Source organism: Ylistrum balloti, unplaced genomic scaffold, assembly GCF_031769215.1.
Source record: "Ylistrum balloti isolate Yb309-2 unplaced genomic scaffold, AGI_CSIRO_Ybal_v1 Utg369642, whole genome shotgun sequence".
NCBI lineage: Eukaryota > Metazoa > Mollusca > Bivalvia > Pectinida > Pectinidae > Ylistrum > Ylistrum balloti.
Genome location: NW_026781902.1, coordinates 431,378 through 445,402, shown reverse-complemented (window position 1 = coordinate 445,402; position 14,025 = coordinate 431,378). Strand labels below are relative to the sequence as shown.

The 14,025-nt window shown below is 33.5% G+C and overlaps 1 protein-coding gene across 1 annotated transcript in view; it reads left to right on the top strand.

Annotated features, from left to right (window-relative positions):
• The first annotated feature begins 4,991 nt into the window (after nt 1-4,991).
• LOC132554711 (carbonic anhydrase-related protein 10-like) overlaps nt 4,992-14,025 on the top strand; it is an 83,754-nt gene continuing 74,720 nt past the window's right edge. Inside the window, exon 1 of the mRNA XM_060219026.1 lies at nt 4,992-5,184. Coding sequence (XP_060075009.1) covers nt 4,992-5,184 — 193 coding nt within the window. The remainder of the gene's footprint in view (nt 5,185-14,025) is intronic.

The following is a 14,025-nucleotide window of genomic DNA, read 5'->3' as shown; positions in this document are numbered from 1 at the left end:
ATAAGCGAATATACATGTAGTAATGAGCATGTTGATCTAGGAAAAATAAAATCGCTGTTATATCGGATTGCGTCCGTCATCAGGCAAAATTCAGCGTAACGTCAACATCAGGTAAACAGATTAAACAAAACTGTTTAGGCGTCCCGTCTGATTTCAATCAATATGGAAGAATGAATTAAAATACATGGCGAGTGTTGAAAATATAAGCTGCTATCTCCATGTATATATTAGGTTTTGAACGTTAAGCACCAGCTTCTTTCAGTGATGGATTAAACAAACTTTTGTTTTATCATGTTACCTAACAAATGCAAATGTATTTATATATCTAAATGTCCTTTACATTTGACAGCCTTCATGGTCGGACAGTCACTCGAGTTAACTTAATATTTATTATATCTATATCATATGATATAATATAATATAACAAAATATAATATGGACGATTTTTCCTTATGGTCATGTCCATAAATCCGACAGCCTTTCAAATTTTTCACAAATAGAATAATGTCAAAATAATTTCCTGTGGTATAAGCTATATCAACAGTATATCCTTTATATCCCGTATTAGACATCCCCCGTGAGATATAAAATAGATAATAAATAAAACATCTTGTAATATTTATATTTTGCAATATTTCCTATTAGCTCAGTGTAAATTGTGTTTGTATTCACAGTAGTAAATACAAAATTTTACTGTACCTAGTTTTATTATGCTTAAACTATTTCAGGGGTCTCACTCTAAATTGTTCTTTTGCTCATATTTTCTCCACAGTTTTATCAAATGTAATTTTGGATGATGATTCTTTTCACATAATGGTATTTTCGTGTTTTCTAGACATCAGGACAGTGCTATGTCGTCATTCTCATGACATGTTGACCAATGTTACGTCAACGCTTTGCATATCGCCTCAGACACCACACATTCTAGCTTAACATCAAACATTAAGACCTTATAATCTGATAATTAAGACACGATACTTTGTTGAAAGTAATATCTTAAATCTAAATATCAAATGTCACTCTATCATTCATATTAATAAGAAATAATATGTGGTGACCGTTCATTGATTTAACTTATTTCCTTGTACCAAATATCCCATACTAAAGATGTCCCTAAAAGATAATCCTGTACCAGATATTCATTGAAGCGTGTCTGTGTCTCATCCAAAGTAATCCATGATTTCCTATAATAGGTATAAAACAGTCCATTGTCTGCAATAGATATCCTTATCCCCGACCAGTAACAGACACATGTACGTCAAGGTAGTAAGCTCTACCAGCTCCACTATCCCAGTACTAGACACCTATATCACATACACGTACTAGTTACATGTACGTCAAGGTAGTAAGCTCTACCAGCTCCACTATCCCAGTACTAGACACCTATATCACATACAAGTACTAGTTACATGTACGTCAAGGTAGTAAGCTCTACCAGCTCCAATATCCCAGAAATAGAATTCTATAGCTCATACAAGTACTAGACACAAGTACGTCAAGGAGTAAGCTCCACTATCCCAGTACTAGACATCTATATCACATACAAGTACTAGTTACATGTACGTCAAGGAGTAAGCTCTACCAGCTCCACTATCCCAGTACTAGACATCTATATCATATACAAGTACTAGTTACATGTACGTCAAGGTAGTAAGCTCTACCAGCTCCACTATCCCAGTACTAGACATCTATATCACATACAAGTACTAGTTACATGTACGTCAAGGAGTAAGCTCTACTATCCCAGTACTAGACATCTATATCATATACAAGTACTAGTTACATGTACTATATCATATACAAGTACTAGTTACATGTACGTCAAGGAGTAAGCTCTACTATCCCAGTACTAGACATCTATATCATATACAAGTACTAGTTACATGTACGTCAAGGTAGTAAGCTCTACTATCCCAGTACTAGACATCTATATCATATACAAGCACTAGTTACATGTACGTCAAGGAGAAATCTCTACCAGCTCTATTTTCCCAGAAATATAATTCTTTATTATATACAAGTACTAGACACATGTACGTCAAGGAGTAAGCTTTACCCAGTATCCCAGTACTAGACATCTATATCGCATACAAGTACGAGGTATTTACATCTTGGGTATTAGCACGCGAAAATATCAAAATTGACCTCATTCAAAAGTGAAAATAAAACGTAAAGTCAAAATTAACATGGAAATGTCAACTTACTCTTCTTTTTTTAAAATACATTTTATTATTCTTAATACTATAATATTTCTAAATAACCACAGGTACATTAACATGTGTATTCCGAATCATGTCACTATTCAATTCAATGAAAACATACCATGCAACGTCTTAATTCAAACTCAACATTTGTAAAACTAGAGCAAAGATTGTACAAAGAAAACACACGGGCATACGAAAGAATGAACGATTTATACGGTGACGACTGAAATAAAGCAACACTTAAATACAGGTTTTCGTTAAGGGTAAGCGTTTTCTGCTTCAACTAGTATACTAACTAGCTTTACACACATCTAGCTCGATATAGAGCAGATATAGAAAGATATTATTTCCAAATTGAGATCATTATCACTTGAACACTTGACTGTGAGTATTTGTGTGTCAGTTGTCGACATCTTGCACGAAAATCATGATATTAGGAAGAAACCATTGAATATGTTGAATAAATTGCGGCATGTAAACATATTATGATAGCAGTGGTGATATAGCTATTTAGAAATGGAATATTCACAAAGAATATCAATAGAGCAGAAGACATTTACTCTTCCGGAGCACCTGGCCTTCTTCGCCTCCGTGTAAATCTTTTTTATTTTGCTATAGTTTCATTGAATCTGAAATTGGATTATAATTGTTTTGACATCTTGATATTTTCTTGTTGTTACTGTTGAATAATCTTTGATTCGTGGTTCTCTATCTCTCATCATATATACATAACTGTTTGTCTTAACAACAGTTCTCGCGGTCTTGTGTTGTCTGTAAAAATATACGCGACTTGTATGGAATTTATTGTTTCTCTCCAAACTGATACATTAAAGCAAATGAGGATTAAAATATTTCAATTCATCTCGTCAAAAGGTGTATAATATCAAAGATATTGTTTACAGATATTTCTGTATTTAGCTATCAACATTCAGTGAGAAATGCATACTGCTAGTTAAAAGAGTTGTATATTTCAGAACGATTGTATCATTCTGGCGATTATCCGTTCTATGAGTTCTACCTGGTATCGATATGACTGCACCATTGGTCTATACAATCAATCGGAGGTTGCAATCGAGCATAACTACATGAAAATATCAAAGCCATAGACCGTATACAATGAATTCAGTACAAAAACAGTAATACTGTGTTGAACTCAGTGACACATCGGTAGTCTCTTTATTCAATTAAACCGATTGATTGGCGTCGGTTCGCAGCAAGTGCGAACTAACAAAAAGAATTCGTCAACCCCTTTGACATTTAACGCAATGGTTTAAACGAACCAATAAAATATATATAAAAAAATATGATTATTATAAGTCACGTAAACTTCGAAATGCATGCTTCAATGCTCATATCTCTGACAATTGATATGGAAATGCATATACCAATATTTAACAGCCAGTATTGAGCTATTACATTGATACCTGTATAGATATAACGGGCATATGTAAACATCGTGTTACTTCTACACAGTGAGGTCGTTGATATTTAGACTGGATTTTAAGAGTGATTTCAAAATAGAACATAACTATGACATAAGGGTTCCTAATTAGGAATGCATCTTATAGCTAATCTCTTCTTATGACGCTGAATTTATACTATTTTTGGTAGTTATTGTCTATGCTTTACGAATCACAATACGTTTGACTTGATATTTCATCTTGATACTAATATAGCCTACCATATATCATGAAAGTCACAAATATTGTGGAAGAAAAAGATACTGGAATGTTACAAAAATGTTCGTGCTGAAAGAATTGTGGTAGATATGATGACACTAAACACAGATGTTTATATAAAAAAATATTGTGATTGCGCATATTTATCAATTCCCTAAACGGGACAGTGCACGAAAACTTGTTTGTGCTAAATTAAGTATGTTAATAGTGCTTCAATATTAAACTGTTTTGGAGCAGTAATAACAGGCTTAGCGTTTGTGGTCGTATTAGCCATCACACTAACGCCTCCGGTGTGTTTTCTTAACAAACTTAACAAACAAGCCTGAAAGTACAATTTTGATTTTACACTCCCATGACGATATTCACAAAATTACAACCGGTTTAATAATAATGGAGGTGCAGGACATGTTGTTCAGAACAGCTTTAGCAATGACAGTATTGGGTCAATGGTTCAGAACAGTTTTAACAATGACAGTTTTGGGCCAATGGTTCAGGACAGTTTTAACAATGACAGTATTGGCTCAATGGTTCAGAACAGTTTTAACAATGACAATATTGGGTCAATGGTTCAGAACAGTTTTAACAATGACAGTATTGGGTCAATGGTTTAGAACAGTTTTAACAATGACAATATTGGGTCAATGGTTCAGAACAGTTTTAACAATGACAGTATTGGGCCAATGGTTTAGGACAGTTTTAACAATGACAGTATTGGCTCAATGGTTCAGAACAGTTTTAACAATGACAATATTGGGTCAATGGTTCAGAACAGTTTTAACAATGACAGTATTGGGTCAATGGTTTAGAACAGTTTTGATAATTACAATATTGGGTCCATGGTTCAGAACAGTTTTAACAATGATATTATTGGTTCAATTGTTCAGAACAGTTTTAACAATGACAGTATTGGGTCAATGGTTTAGAACAGTTTTAACAATGACAGTATTGGCTCAATGGTTCAGAACAGTTTTACAATGACAGTATTGGGTCAATGGTTCAGAACAGTTTTAACAATGACAGTATTGGGCCAATGGTTTAGAACAGTTTTAACAATGAGAGTATTGGGTCAATGGTTTAGAACAGTTTTAACAATGACAGTATTGGCTCAATGGTTCAGGACAGTTTTAACAATGACAGTATTGGCTCAATGGTTCAGGACAGTTTTAACAATGACAGTATTGGGTCAATGGTTCAGGACAGTTTTAACAATGACAGTATTGGGTCAATGGTTCAGAACAGTTTTAACAATGACAGTATTGGCTCAATGGTTCAGAACAAATTATCAATAATGGCAATATACGGTTAGTAGATCAGAACAGTCTTAATGATGATGGCAATATAAGGTTCATTGTTCAATAGTTTTAATAGTAATTGCATAATAAAGTTAATGGTCAGAGCAGCTTTAAAAATAATGGCAATATAAGGTTAACGTGTAAGCATTCTGTTGACAATCCAATATTTTTGCATTGTTCCCATATATTGGGTTTTTATCAGATCACTATAATCAAAAGGGAAAACCCTAGTTTAATTCTAAATAATGTAACGTATTCAACAGCATGTATTCAGACATGTGAACTTATTTCTCCTTCGCTATCTTACTCCCTGGTGTGCTAACAATGCTACATTTACCAGGTGGCGACCAGTTGCCGATATTGGTGCAGTTACACCTTGCAAATGTTTCATTAAATAATTCACAAAATTGAAATTAAAAGTTATCAAATTTTTGGACGATATATTTATATTGTAGTGTCAGTTGAAAGCTTCTGGGCACATGTATTATTCTACTTCGCTCATTACCTAATAAGGGAGACATGTTATTAACAGACGTATGCCGTGTAGAACCTATACACCTGTCTGGTGATGGGTCCTGTTTGGCCCACTGCCAGACTCAAGATACCTGATATGCATGCTACACGTCATTCTCGCGTGAATGTTGGCTGCCATAAAATCTACATAAAAAATATTCTCCTAATCTATTTTGATTGATTGATATTATTGCACAGTGTATGTCTTATGTTTTTTGTTTGATTTTTTTTAATAGAACACACGCTTTGTCCAATTTTTTATCAATGTTATTGCTTCAAAATGGTTGTTCTATGTTTAGGCTATTACATAGTATTTGTGTGAGGTTTCCTTTTTGCGAATGCTTGTGTAGTGTTTGAATATAACTACATTAATTCTAGATCCCTTGGCTGATATACCAAAGGTGAATTGGCGTTCTCTATCGTAGACGCCTCGCGACTATGAAGAATGCCCGTGCACTTTTGGTATATTAGTCAATAGACCCAAACTTTTGATAGGAAGAATTGTCTTTAATGACGTCAGCCTACATATAAGGAAGGAACCGACAATATTCTATCAAGGATGATATTATGGTAGCCAATATATAAGAAGACGATTGCTTAGATGTCGTAGTGGTCGGCTAAAACAAAATTTCCGTTGGTACAGTACCGGAAATGACGCGATAGATCCTGAACCTTTGCGCAATCAATAATTTGATATGAATCAGTTTTAATGTCATAAAACTGTACAAGACATAAAATTGATCAATTCTTATTATATTTTGTTTAGGCGATGAATTAAGTCTTATCCAAAACTTAACACTCAAAAAATGCATTCTGTATTGAATGTTATTCCAAATATTGGGTTATTTCAACCTTGTGCATCAACATTGATATATCTTAATGTGATGGTTTCTTTAGAGAAGCGTGGATCTCAGCTGATCAACAAACTTGTTTTATGTGCATTATCCTGATGAAACTGTATGCCGTATTTTACACTTTCATAACATTTTACCTGAATGACTATTGAATAAGCAAAGCGATCAAGTCTGGATAATTAAAGCAAGGGTCTGGATCTTTGTATCAGTGTTGTAAATAGTTATTGTTCGAACAATGTCTACATCGCAAGGACGCGTTCGTCAAGTATCCTTTCGAGAATCTATTAGAATGTGATTGGAAATCAACGAGCAATATCTAAGTTGTGTATTATTTGTTAAAGTTGACTTAAAATGAAAATATACAATAAACGATATATCAATGGTGCCAAAATGACCTCAGATAGACAGAGCCATATCTAAACCGATGTGTGTAAAGGTTCGTACATCGGCAGACTTTAAATGGAAAATATTTTAAAAACAGCTCATGTATTTATATAGAGCTAACCCAGAATTGGTGTAAAAAGCTGAGTTAATGTATAGAGTATTTCCAAAATACCATTGATAATACTGGATGATAGAATTCATCTATATGTTTACAATCATATTTCGAAGTCAACTGAGGAACAAGCGATGCGTGTTGACCTAAGATATTAGGACGCGATACTATATCTCCTGTTGTCTGTGCAGTAACACTGCCGTGTAAATCAGAGACGGCAGTGCACCGGTCTAGGTGATCAGCAGCGACAGATACACGTTACTATCAAATACAATCCAAACAAGCAATGGTACCGTGAATATGATTGGCTGATACCTCAACTCATCGATCCAATCGAAACAGGACTCTGCGTGCTTCGGACACTATATATTTCTATAAGCTGAGAAAAGTACACTTTGATATTATAAGCCTTCGTGTAAACTTCGTACAGAAATTGGCTTAGCTTATTTGTTTACCTGAAGCACGTGCGTTGTCAGGCCATTCAGTACTGGACAGCTACCAGGGACTTAAACAAGTTTACACGTGGAAGTACCAAGACAGGACAAACTCTTGTGTATGCTGATTGCCACCATGGTACAGAGCGAATTTAGACATATATACATATTAATACAAGTGCTTGTACTCTTCGTCGCAAGAGGTAAGTGATTTATCTTGTATACGTTGAGATCAGCCTTAGCACTTAAGACATTGTTTAAGCATCAGTCAGTAACTGGCTGTCGAATTTCACGATAGATACTGACACGTGTTACATGTCGCAAGGACCAACACAAATTAGAAAAGTTAGGCTCGTGATACTGAAATTTGTACTCACATAAAAAAAACAGACAATACACAACATATATTCAATATTTTTTTTATATACATACAGATAATAAAGTAAGGATTCTTAAGAAAAATGCCGAAAAAATAGAATTGTCTGTTTATTGTTGGGATATCATGTCTTGATAAAATTACTTCAAGGGAACGAGGACGTAACATCGAGATAAGTAATATTCCAGAATAAGGAAGTTCGGTTTGGTTTTAGTTAAGTTAGGGATGTAGATCTAACAGCACACTGTCAATCTTATATTTTACATAGTTAATAGGACACTGTTCGCCTGAGAATTTAAGTCGCGTATCACTTCCAACATTGATTTTTTAGAATATTTGAGGAGCTTTAAATCTCCCGACAATGGTTAAATCAGAGACAAAGATAAAGCTATGGAAACTATCATTTTCCAGGAAAAGTATTGACAACATAGGTAATAGTAAGTGTAATATACCACTATAGATGGTTTAATATTTACAAACAGTGTGTGTGTTACTTTTAGGTAGTATCCCCTAGACACACAGACAGCGTTACTGATAGAATTGCTATTTTGTATATTTAGAACTTATCGAGATTAATCAATATACATCACTCAACGAAGAATTTACCTTTGGTGGGAACTATATATACATAAAGCAGGGATCGATAGGTAACACGACCTACAGGGACTCATGAAACAGTGTCGATCATGGGACAAAAATAACATATTTACGGACAGTGACGACGACTTCGCTTCGTGCAAATTACAAGTAATCACTTTTCATTCTAAAGAAGACAGGATATGTGTTAAAAATGTTTACTTCTAAAGCACACAAGTTGTTCATGTCTGTAACGATACTGAATCCTCGTTTTCCGAGTCAGTCAATCTTTCTTTGGGTGCCGCTATCAAATTTATACGATTGTCCATTAAATTTATTGGATGGGGAATTTCGAAGACAATGTCTTATATATATATATATTGTATATGGTGGTACATGTTGAACTATAAATCCACGCGAACGGAGTCGTTGCAATATGTGAAACAATCCATCGAAAGTACATGGTTTTAAGCGTACAAGACTGACTTGATTTGCAATTTGTCCCTTCGGAATACAATGCAATTTTACAAATATGTCCATTGTATCAGTCATCAGCACGACGAATTACAAAAAACTTTCATTTTAAAGGTCAACTACGAGAAACGAATGCGAAAAGACGTCAATTCATGAAGACAAGATCGGAATTCAAAAGTCAAAGTCGACATATTAAAAACGTTATTAGCATACAAGAAATGAGCTCAAAAGTAAACGAATAGAAAGTACAGGTACTGATTTCAAGGAAATAATGTAAACGTGCCCAAATATCAGCACATACCGCAGAATGACACAAACATTGAGTAAAGGCAGAAGGGGAAACCAAGGTCAGAGGCTTTCACTGATATATGATGTTGAAGGCATCATGAAACTGCTACACTATTCATATCAATTTCACATTTATAACGAAACGACGAAGGAGAACGGTTAAAAAGTCATAAATCAATATTACCGGGGTTTTTTGTAACGATATTCCTCTTAGCAATATTTACTCACTTCTGTTCGCCATTGTAAATTTAATACAAATGTGAAGTACCAATTATGCCAGGCGTTGAAGCACTGCAGCGAAGATGAAGAATAGCGTTAAAACAGGTCAGCATAGTTGTAATAAATATATCACATTCCGCCCGTGTTAACAGTGGCGTAAGGTCAGGTACTGAATAAATAAAATATCTATAAACAATGGCACGACGAAGGTTTTGTGTTCTTGCACGCACGAAATGGTGTACTGGATGTACTCAAAACAATTGACATACGTTGTTACGCCTTAAATGTTTCTAAGACAATGATTAAGCTTGAATAAGGATATTTTCTATGCTAGACAAAATCTGTTTTACTTACAGCGCGAGATAGACGATGTGTAGCAGTAAAGCTATAAAATGTATTGATTGAAATTATCGATTAAAATGAGAAAATTTCCTGGAAGACAATAATATCCAAATGAATGTAATGATTGTGTGCTGCTCTCGTTCTCTCAATTGTCATACATATAATACGAATTGCCTGTAAATAATTAAATATTGAACTCGATCGTAAGGTTTGTGTAATTACCTTTGGTTTTCAGTTTGAGATCATACGTTTTTGAGACAATTCTCCAAAATGTTAATATGAGTTGTGCGGTTATGCTGGTTTTACCTCAGTGTAATGAAGGAGCTCTACACACAGTACTATATACACTACTGAGCACAAGCTGCTGTAACAAGTCATTCTATCATACAATTTTAATATTGGACAATTCGTGTCTTTCTGTAATAGAATTATTTTAGAATTCGAATGTCGAGTAGGATTGTAGGCTTTAATCATTCATGGCTATTTCAGTGTGTTATAGTATCTTTTGTTTCTGTAATCATATCATTTGCCAAAACACAGAATGATTCTTTTATTCCAAAGAGTAAGACTGCAATGGTAGACGTCCTAAGCATTAATTAACTGTAACACGTGAATGTTACTCTGGAACCTAATTTTTTGCAAAACGTTTGATCACTTTGCGTTAGAAGTCCTTCTTTCTTTAGTTTTGAATCCTTATTTGATAAACTTGTTAGCCGTATTAGGATACGTTTCTTTAGATAAAAGCACTGTACGTCTATCTACTATGACAAGCACTCATGTATTTATTATACTCCAATTATCTCACGAAATATGTCAATGTAACAATTTTTAATCGAACAAGTGCATTTTGCATACATTTACATTGCTCGAAAAAAAATAGTCTTAGCATCATAGTCGTCGTCGTCGTCGTCGTCATCGTCGTCGTCACAAATGAGGAATATAATAAATGCTTTCACATGTCTCTGTAATTTAAAGAAATTAGCATTACAAGGCATTTGGTATCCCTCCTTTTATATCAGGATTCACATGCAGATGACATGCAAAATAAATTTCGTTAGATATATATACATATATAAAATTAATTTCTCTGTTTTTATTTCCTTTTCTTGACGAGTATACAGTCAAACCAGTATTATCAGTCGTTTCTAAACAGACCGAATTCGTATGAAAATCTTTGAATTGTAACAAAGGTGACAGCACAGATATAACATCAGAAACCCCTCCTCATACTTTGAGCACAAAATCAATTTTCCTTCTGTAGTTGCGTCTGTAAAAAAAATGAAAACGGAATAAAGCCAATTTAAATCAGATGATACACGTAAAAACAAATACTATATAAAAGCAATTTAAAGCGGATGCTACACATAAACATTTCGTGCTTTCTCTTACTTTTTAGTCTATGCGTCATACTAAGCTAATCAATCCCTCAGTCGTTCAGTATGCCCTCAGGCTGACCATGCAGCCTATATTTGGAGTCAACAGGGATAACACAAGTTTTTTTTTTCTGATGCACCAATGTAGCAGTGTTTCGTGGCAGGTAAACCTTTCATACTCATAGTAATTATCTTTTATTGAATTTTTTAAAGATTTCGAAATGAATTTTGATCTAGATTAACTGAGCTAAAAGTATTTTCATGTTCGATTATGACCTTTTATGAACAACAAATTTGATTATGTCAGACAATAAAATGTATTTATGGAAGATAATACCGATATCTTGCCCGCGAATTAACTGAAGTGAATTCAATGACTCCAAAAATATAATTAATATAATGTATTTAGTTGAAATAAATCTAATATTAACGTTATATAAATATGTTGAGAATACAAAGATGCATATCTCTTTATTATGTGTCATCTTCTGTTCGTCTCATCATCAATAAGGAAGCCCTTAAGCAAAATGTACCAGTGCGAATACAAATCATATCATTCCTATAGCAGAGTTCAATTAAACATCCAAAATAATGAAAAAAAGGTCATAACATAATAATGTTGGAATTTTCCCGAAGGTTCAGGTTTAACTTCGGCGTTCCATTTTCTAAATTAGATTCAATATAAAAGGGTTTTTGATTGTCTTTGTATTAATCTTCAAAACGCGGAGAATCAAACAATTAACGATAATGTTATTAAAAGCCTGTTTTCTTGGTAAGATCCAGTACCGCCATTCTTTAATAAAGTCTTATTTGAATGACATTGGCTGTTTGAAATGGTACAATAACAATTTTTTAACTGAATCAAGTCGTATTCTCTTCATAATAATAATAATTCAGTCTTCTGTTTATTCTTGTTTTATACAATTATTTCCTTAAGGCACGTCTCCATTGTGCATTGGCATGACGAAAGACCGATTGGTTAGATTTCATCAATGCTAATGTATTCATGAAAAAGATCTTAAAACCTGATAAAAAAAGTTAATGCGAGGAGAGCACGATGGAATAGATAAATTTGAAGGTCAAAGTTTTACTATCCAAGCTCATTTCAGAATAACAAACCTATGAGTGACGCCTGGGTATTTCGTACAAAATGATGTTCTATTTCATTTCCGATTGGACTTGAATTAACTTAACTCAATTAAACGATACATCAACATTGTTCAGATCAATCAGCATAGAACAATTTAATTTAAATCTCATTTGCTTGGGACAGGCGCCACGTTTTCCTGTTCATGATATGTTGTTGCGGAGGTGTATTGAAAACAAAACAATCTGAATTTCAACTTTATTCTATCATTTCCTACCTATGGTAGTTATTGAAAAATAAAATGATTTCTAACTGAATTTAATTTACTCTACCTCCATCCTAAATTCATAATCAAAATTTGAATGTGCAATAACCTCAATCTGGCTAAAACACAAATACGTAAAGTTTGAAAAAGTTGCCATTAAGGCTTTAAAATTGAAATGGTATTGGGGTTTGCTGACGAGTAAACAAACTTATGATACCCTTTTCGGTTGTTTACTCTGGCACTTTTGCAATTAAGCCAGCATATCATACAAGATGGAGTCTTTTATTTACGTTCTTGATGTGACGAAAGAAAAAGAAAATTTCACAACATTTTTTTTGAGAAAATATGTTTCTTCAACAGGGCATTTTATTTAATGGCATACCGGTTACGCCATGCATTCGATCAACATGCTGGTATCTACCAACGTTTAAAGTGTCTTTAATTATGACATGTAGCTTTTCGTAATTCACTTGGGTAATCTGTAGATAGAGGTACACGTATAATACAACACAACATCTAAGTTAATAGCATTTTACTTCTTAATTTCCTTATGTTATACGTCTAGAGAATTCATCGGGAAGCCAGTGTTAAGACGATAAATAAAAATGAGAAATGGGAAATATTTTAATGTTTGACTTTTTTGTCTTTGGGGTTCTGTTTCTTCTTTGTCAGTATTCTTTCTGAATCGCTCAATCCCGAACGATTTCCCATATCTGTGTATTTATATAGGGTCTTTGTTTTTCGTATTTTATATTTTTCATATATTCCTTGATTGTCTTTTTATCTTCATTTATTTGTTTGTGCTCCTAGGTTGCTTTTACATTCTTTGATATTGCTTGTCTGTCGAGTTTTTCATTTCTTCTATAAAATCAAGAAAATACCAATATGACAATATAATCATAAGACGGTTTCTAAGAGGGTTTCATAAATTTCATATTCCGAGTTTGTCTAGACTTCTTTCCTTATAAGTTGGTTATGTTTTTTATGTTTCTTGTTTGTCGAGTTTTTATTCCTGAAAAGTCTGTTTTATGTTATGATATTCCCTGTCGTTCGAGTCTTTATTCCTTTAAGTCTGTATTATATGTTTTTTTACATTCCCTGTTTGTTACTTGTTTATTCTATCAAAGTCGGTTTTATGCTTTTGATATTTCTCATTTGTCGTTTGTTTATTCCTTCTAAGCCTGATTTACGATTTTGATATTTCCCGTTTGTCTTTTGCTAACTCCCTTCATTTTATTTTATGTCTTCTATATTCCTTATTTGTCAGTTAAATAGTTTTGCTTCTCGTGGAATTTTTGGTGTTAATTGTGTTGTGGTAGATTTGTGTTTGTTTGTTTAGATTACATTTAATGTTTTTGTATGTTTTCTTTGTTAATTCTTATGTCCTTTTCATGTTTTTTTATCGTCCATTTTGTCGGTTATATGTTTGTGTTATGGTTATTCCTGACAATGTCTTCTTAATTCTTTTGTCAGTTTTGTGTTATTGTTAATCTATGTAACAATTTTATGTATGTGATATTCCTCTTGTGTCGTTTTTCTGTTTTTTATGGTTT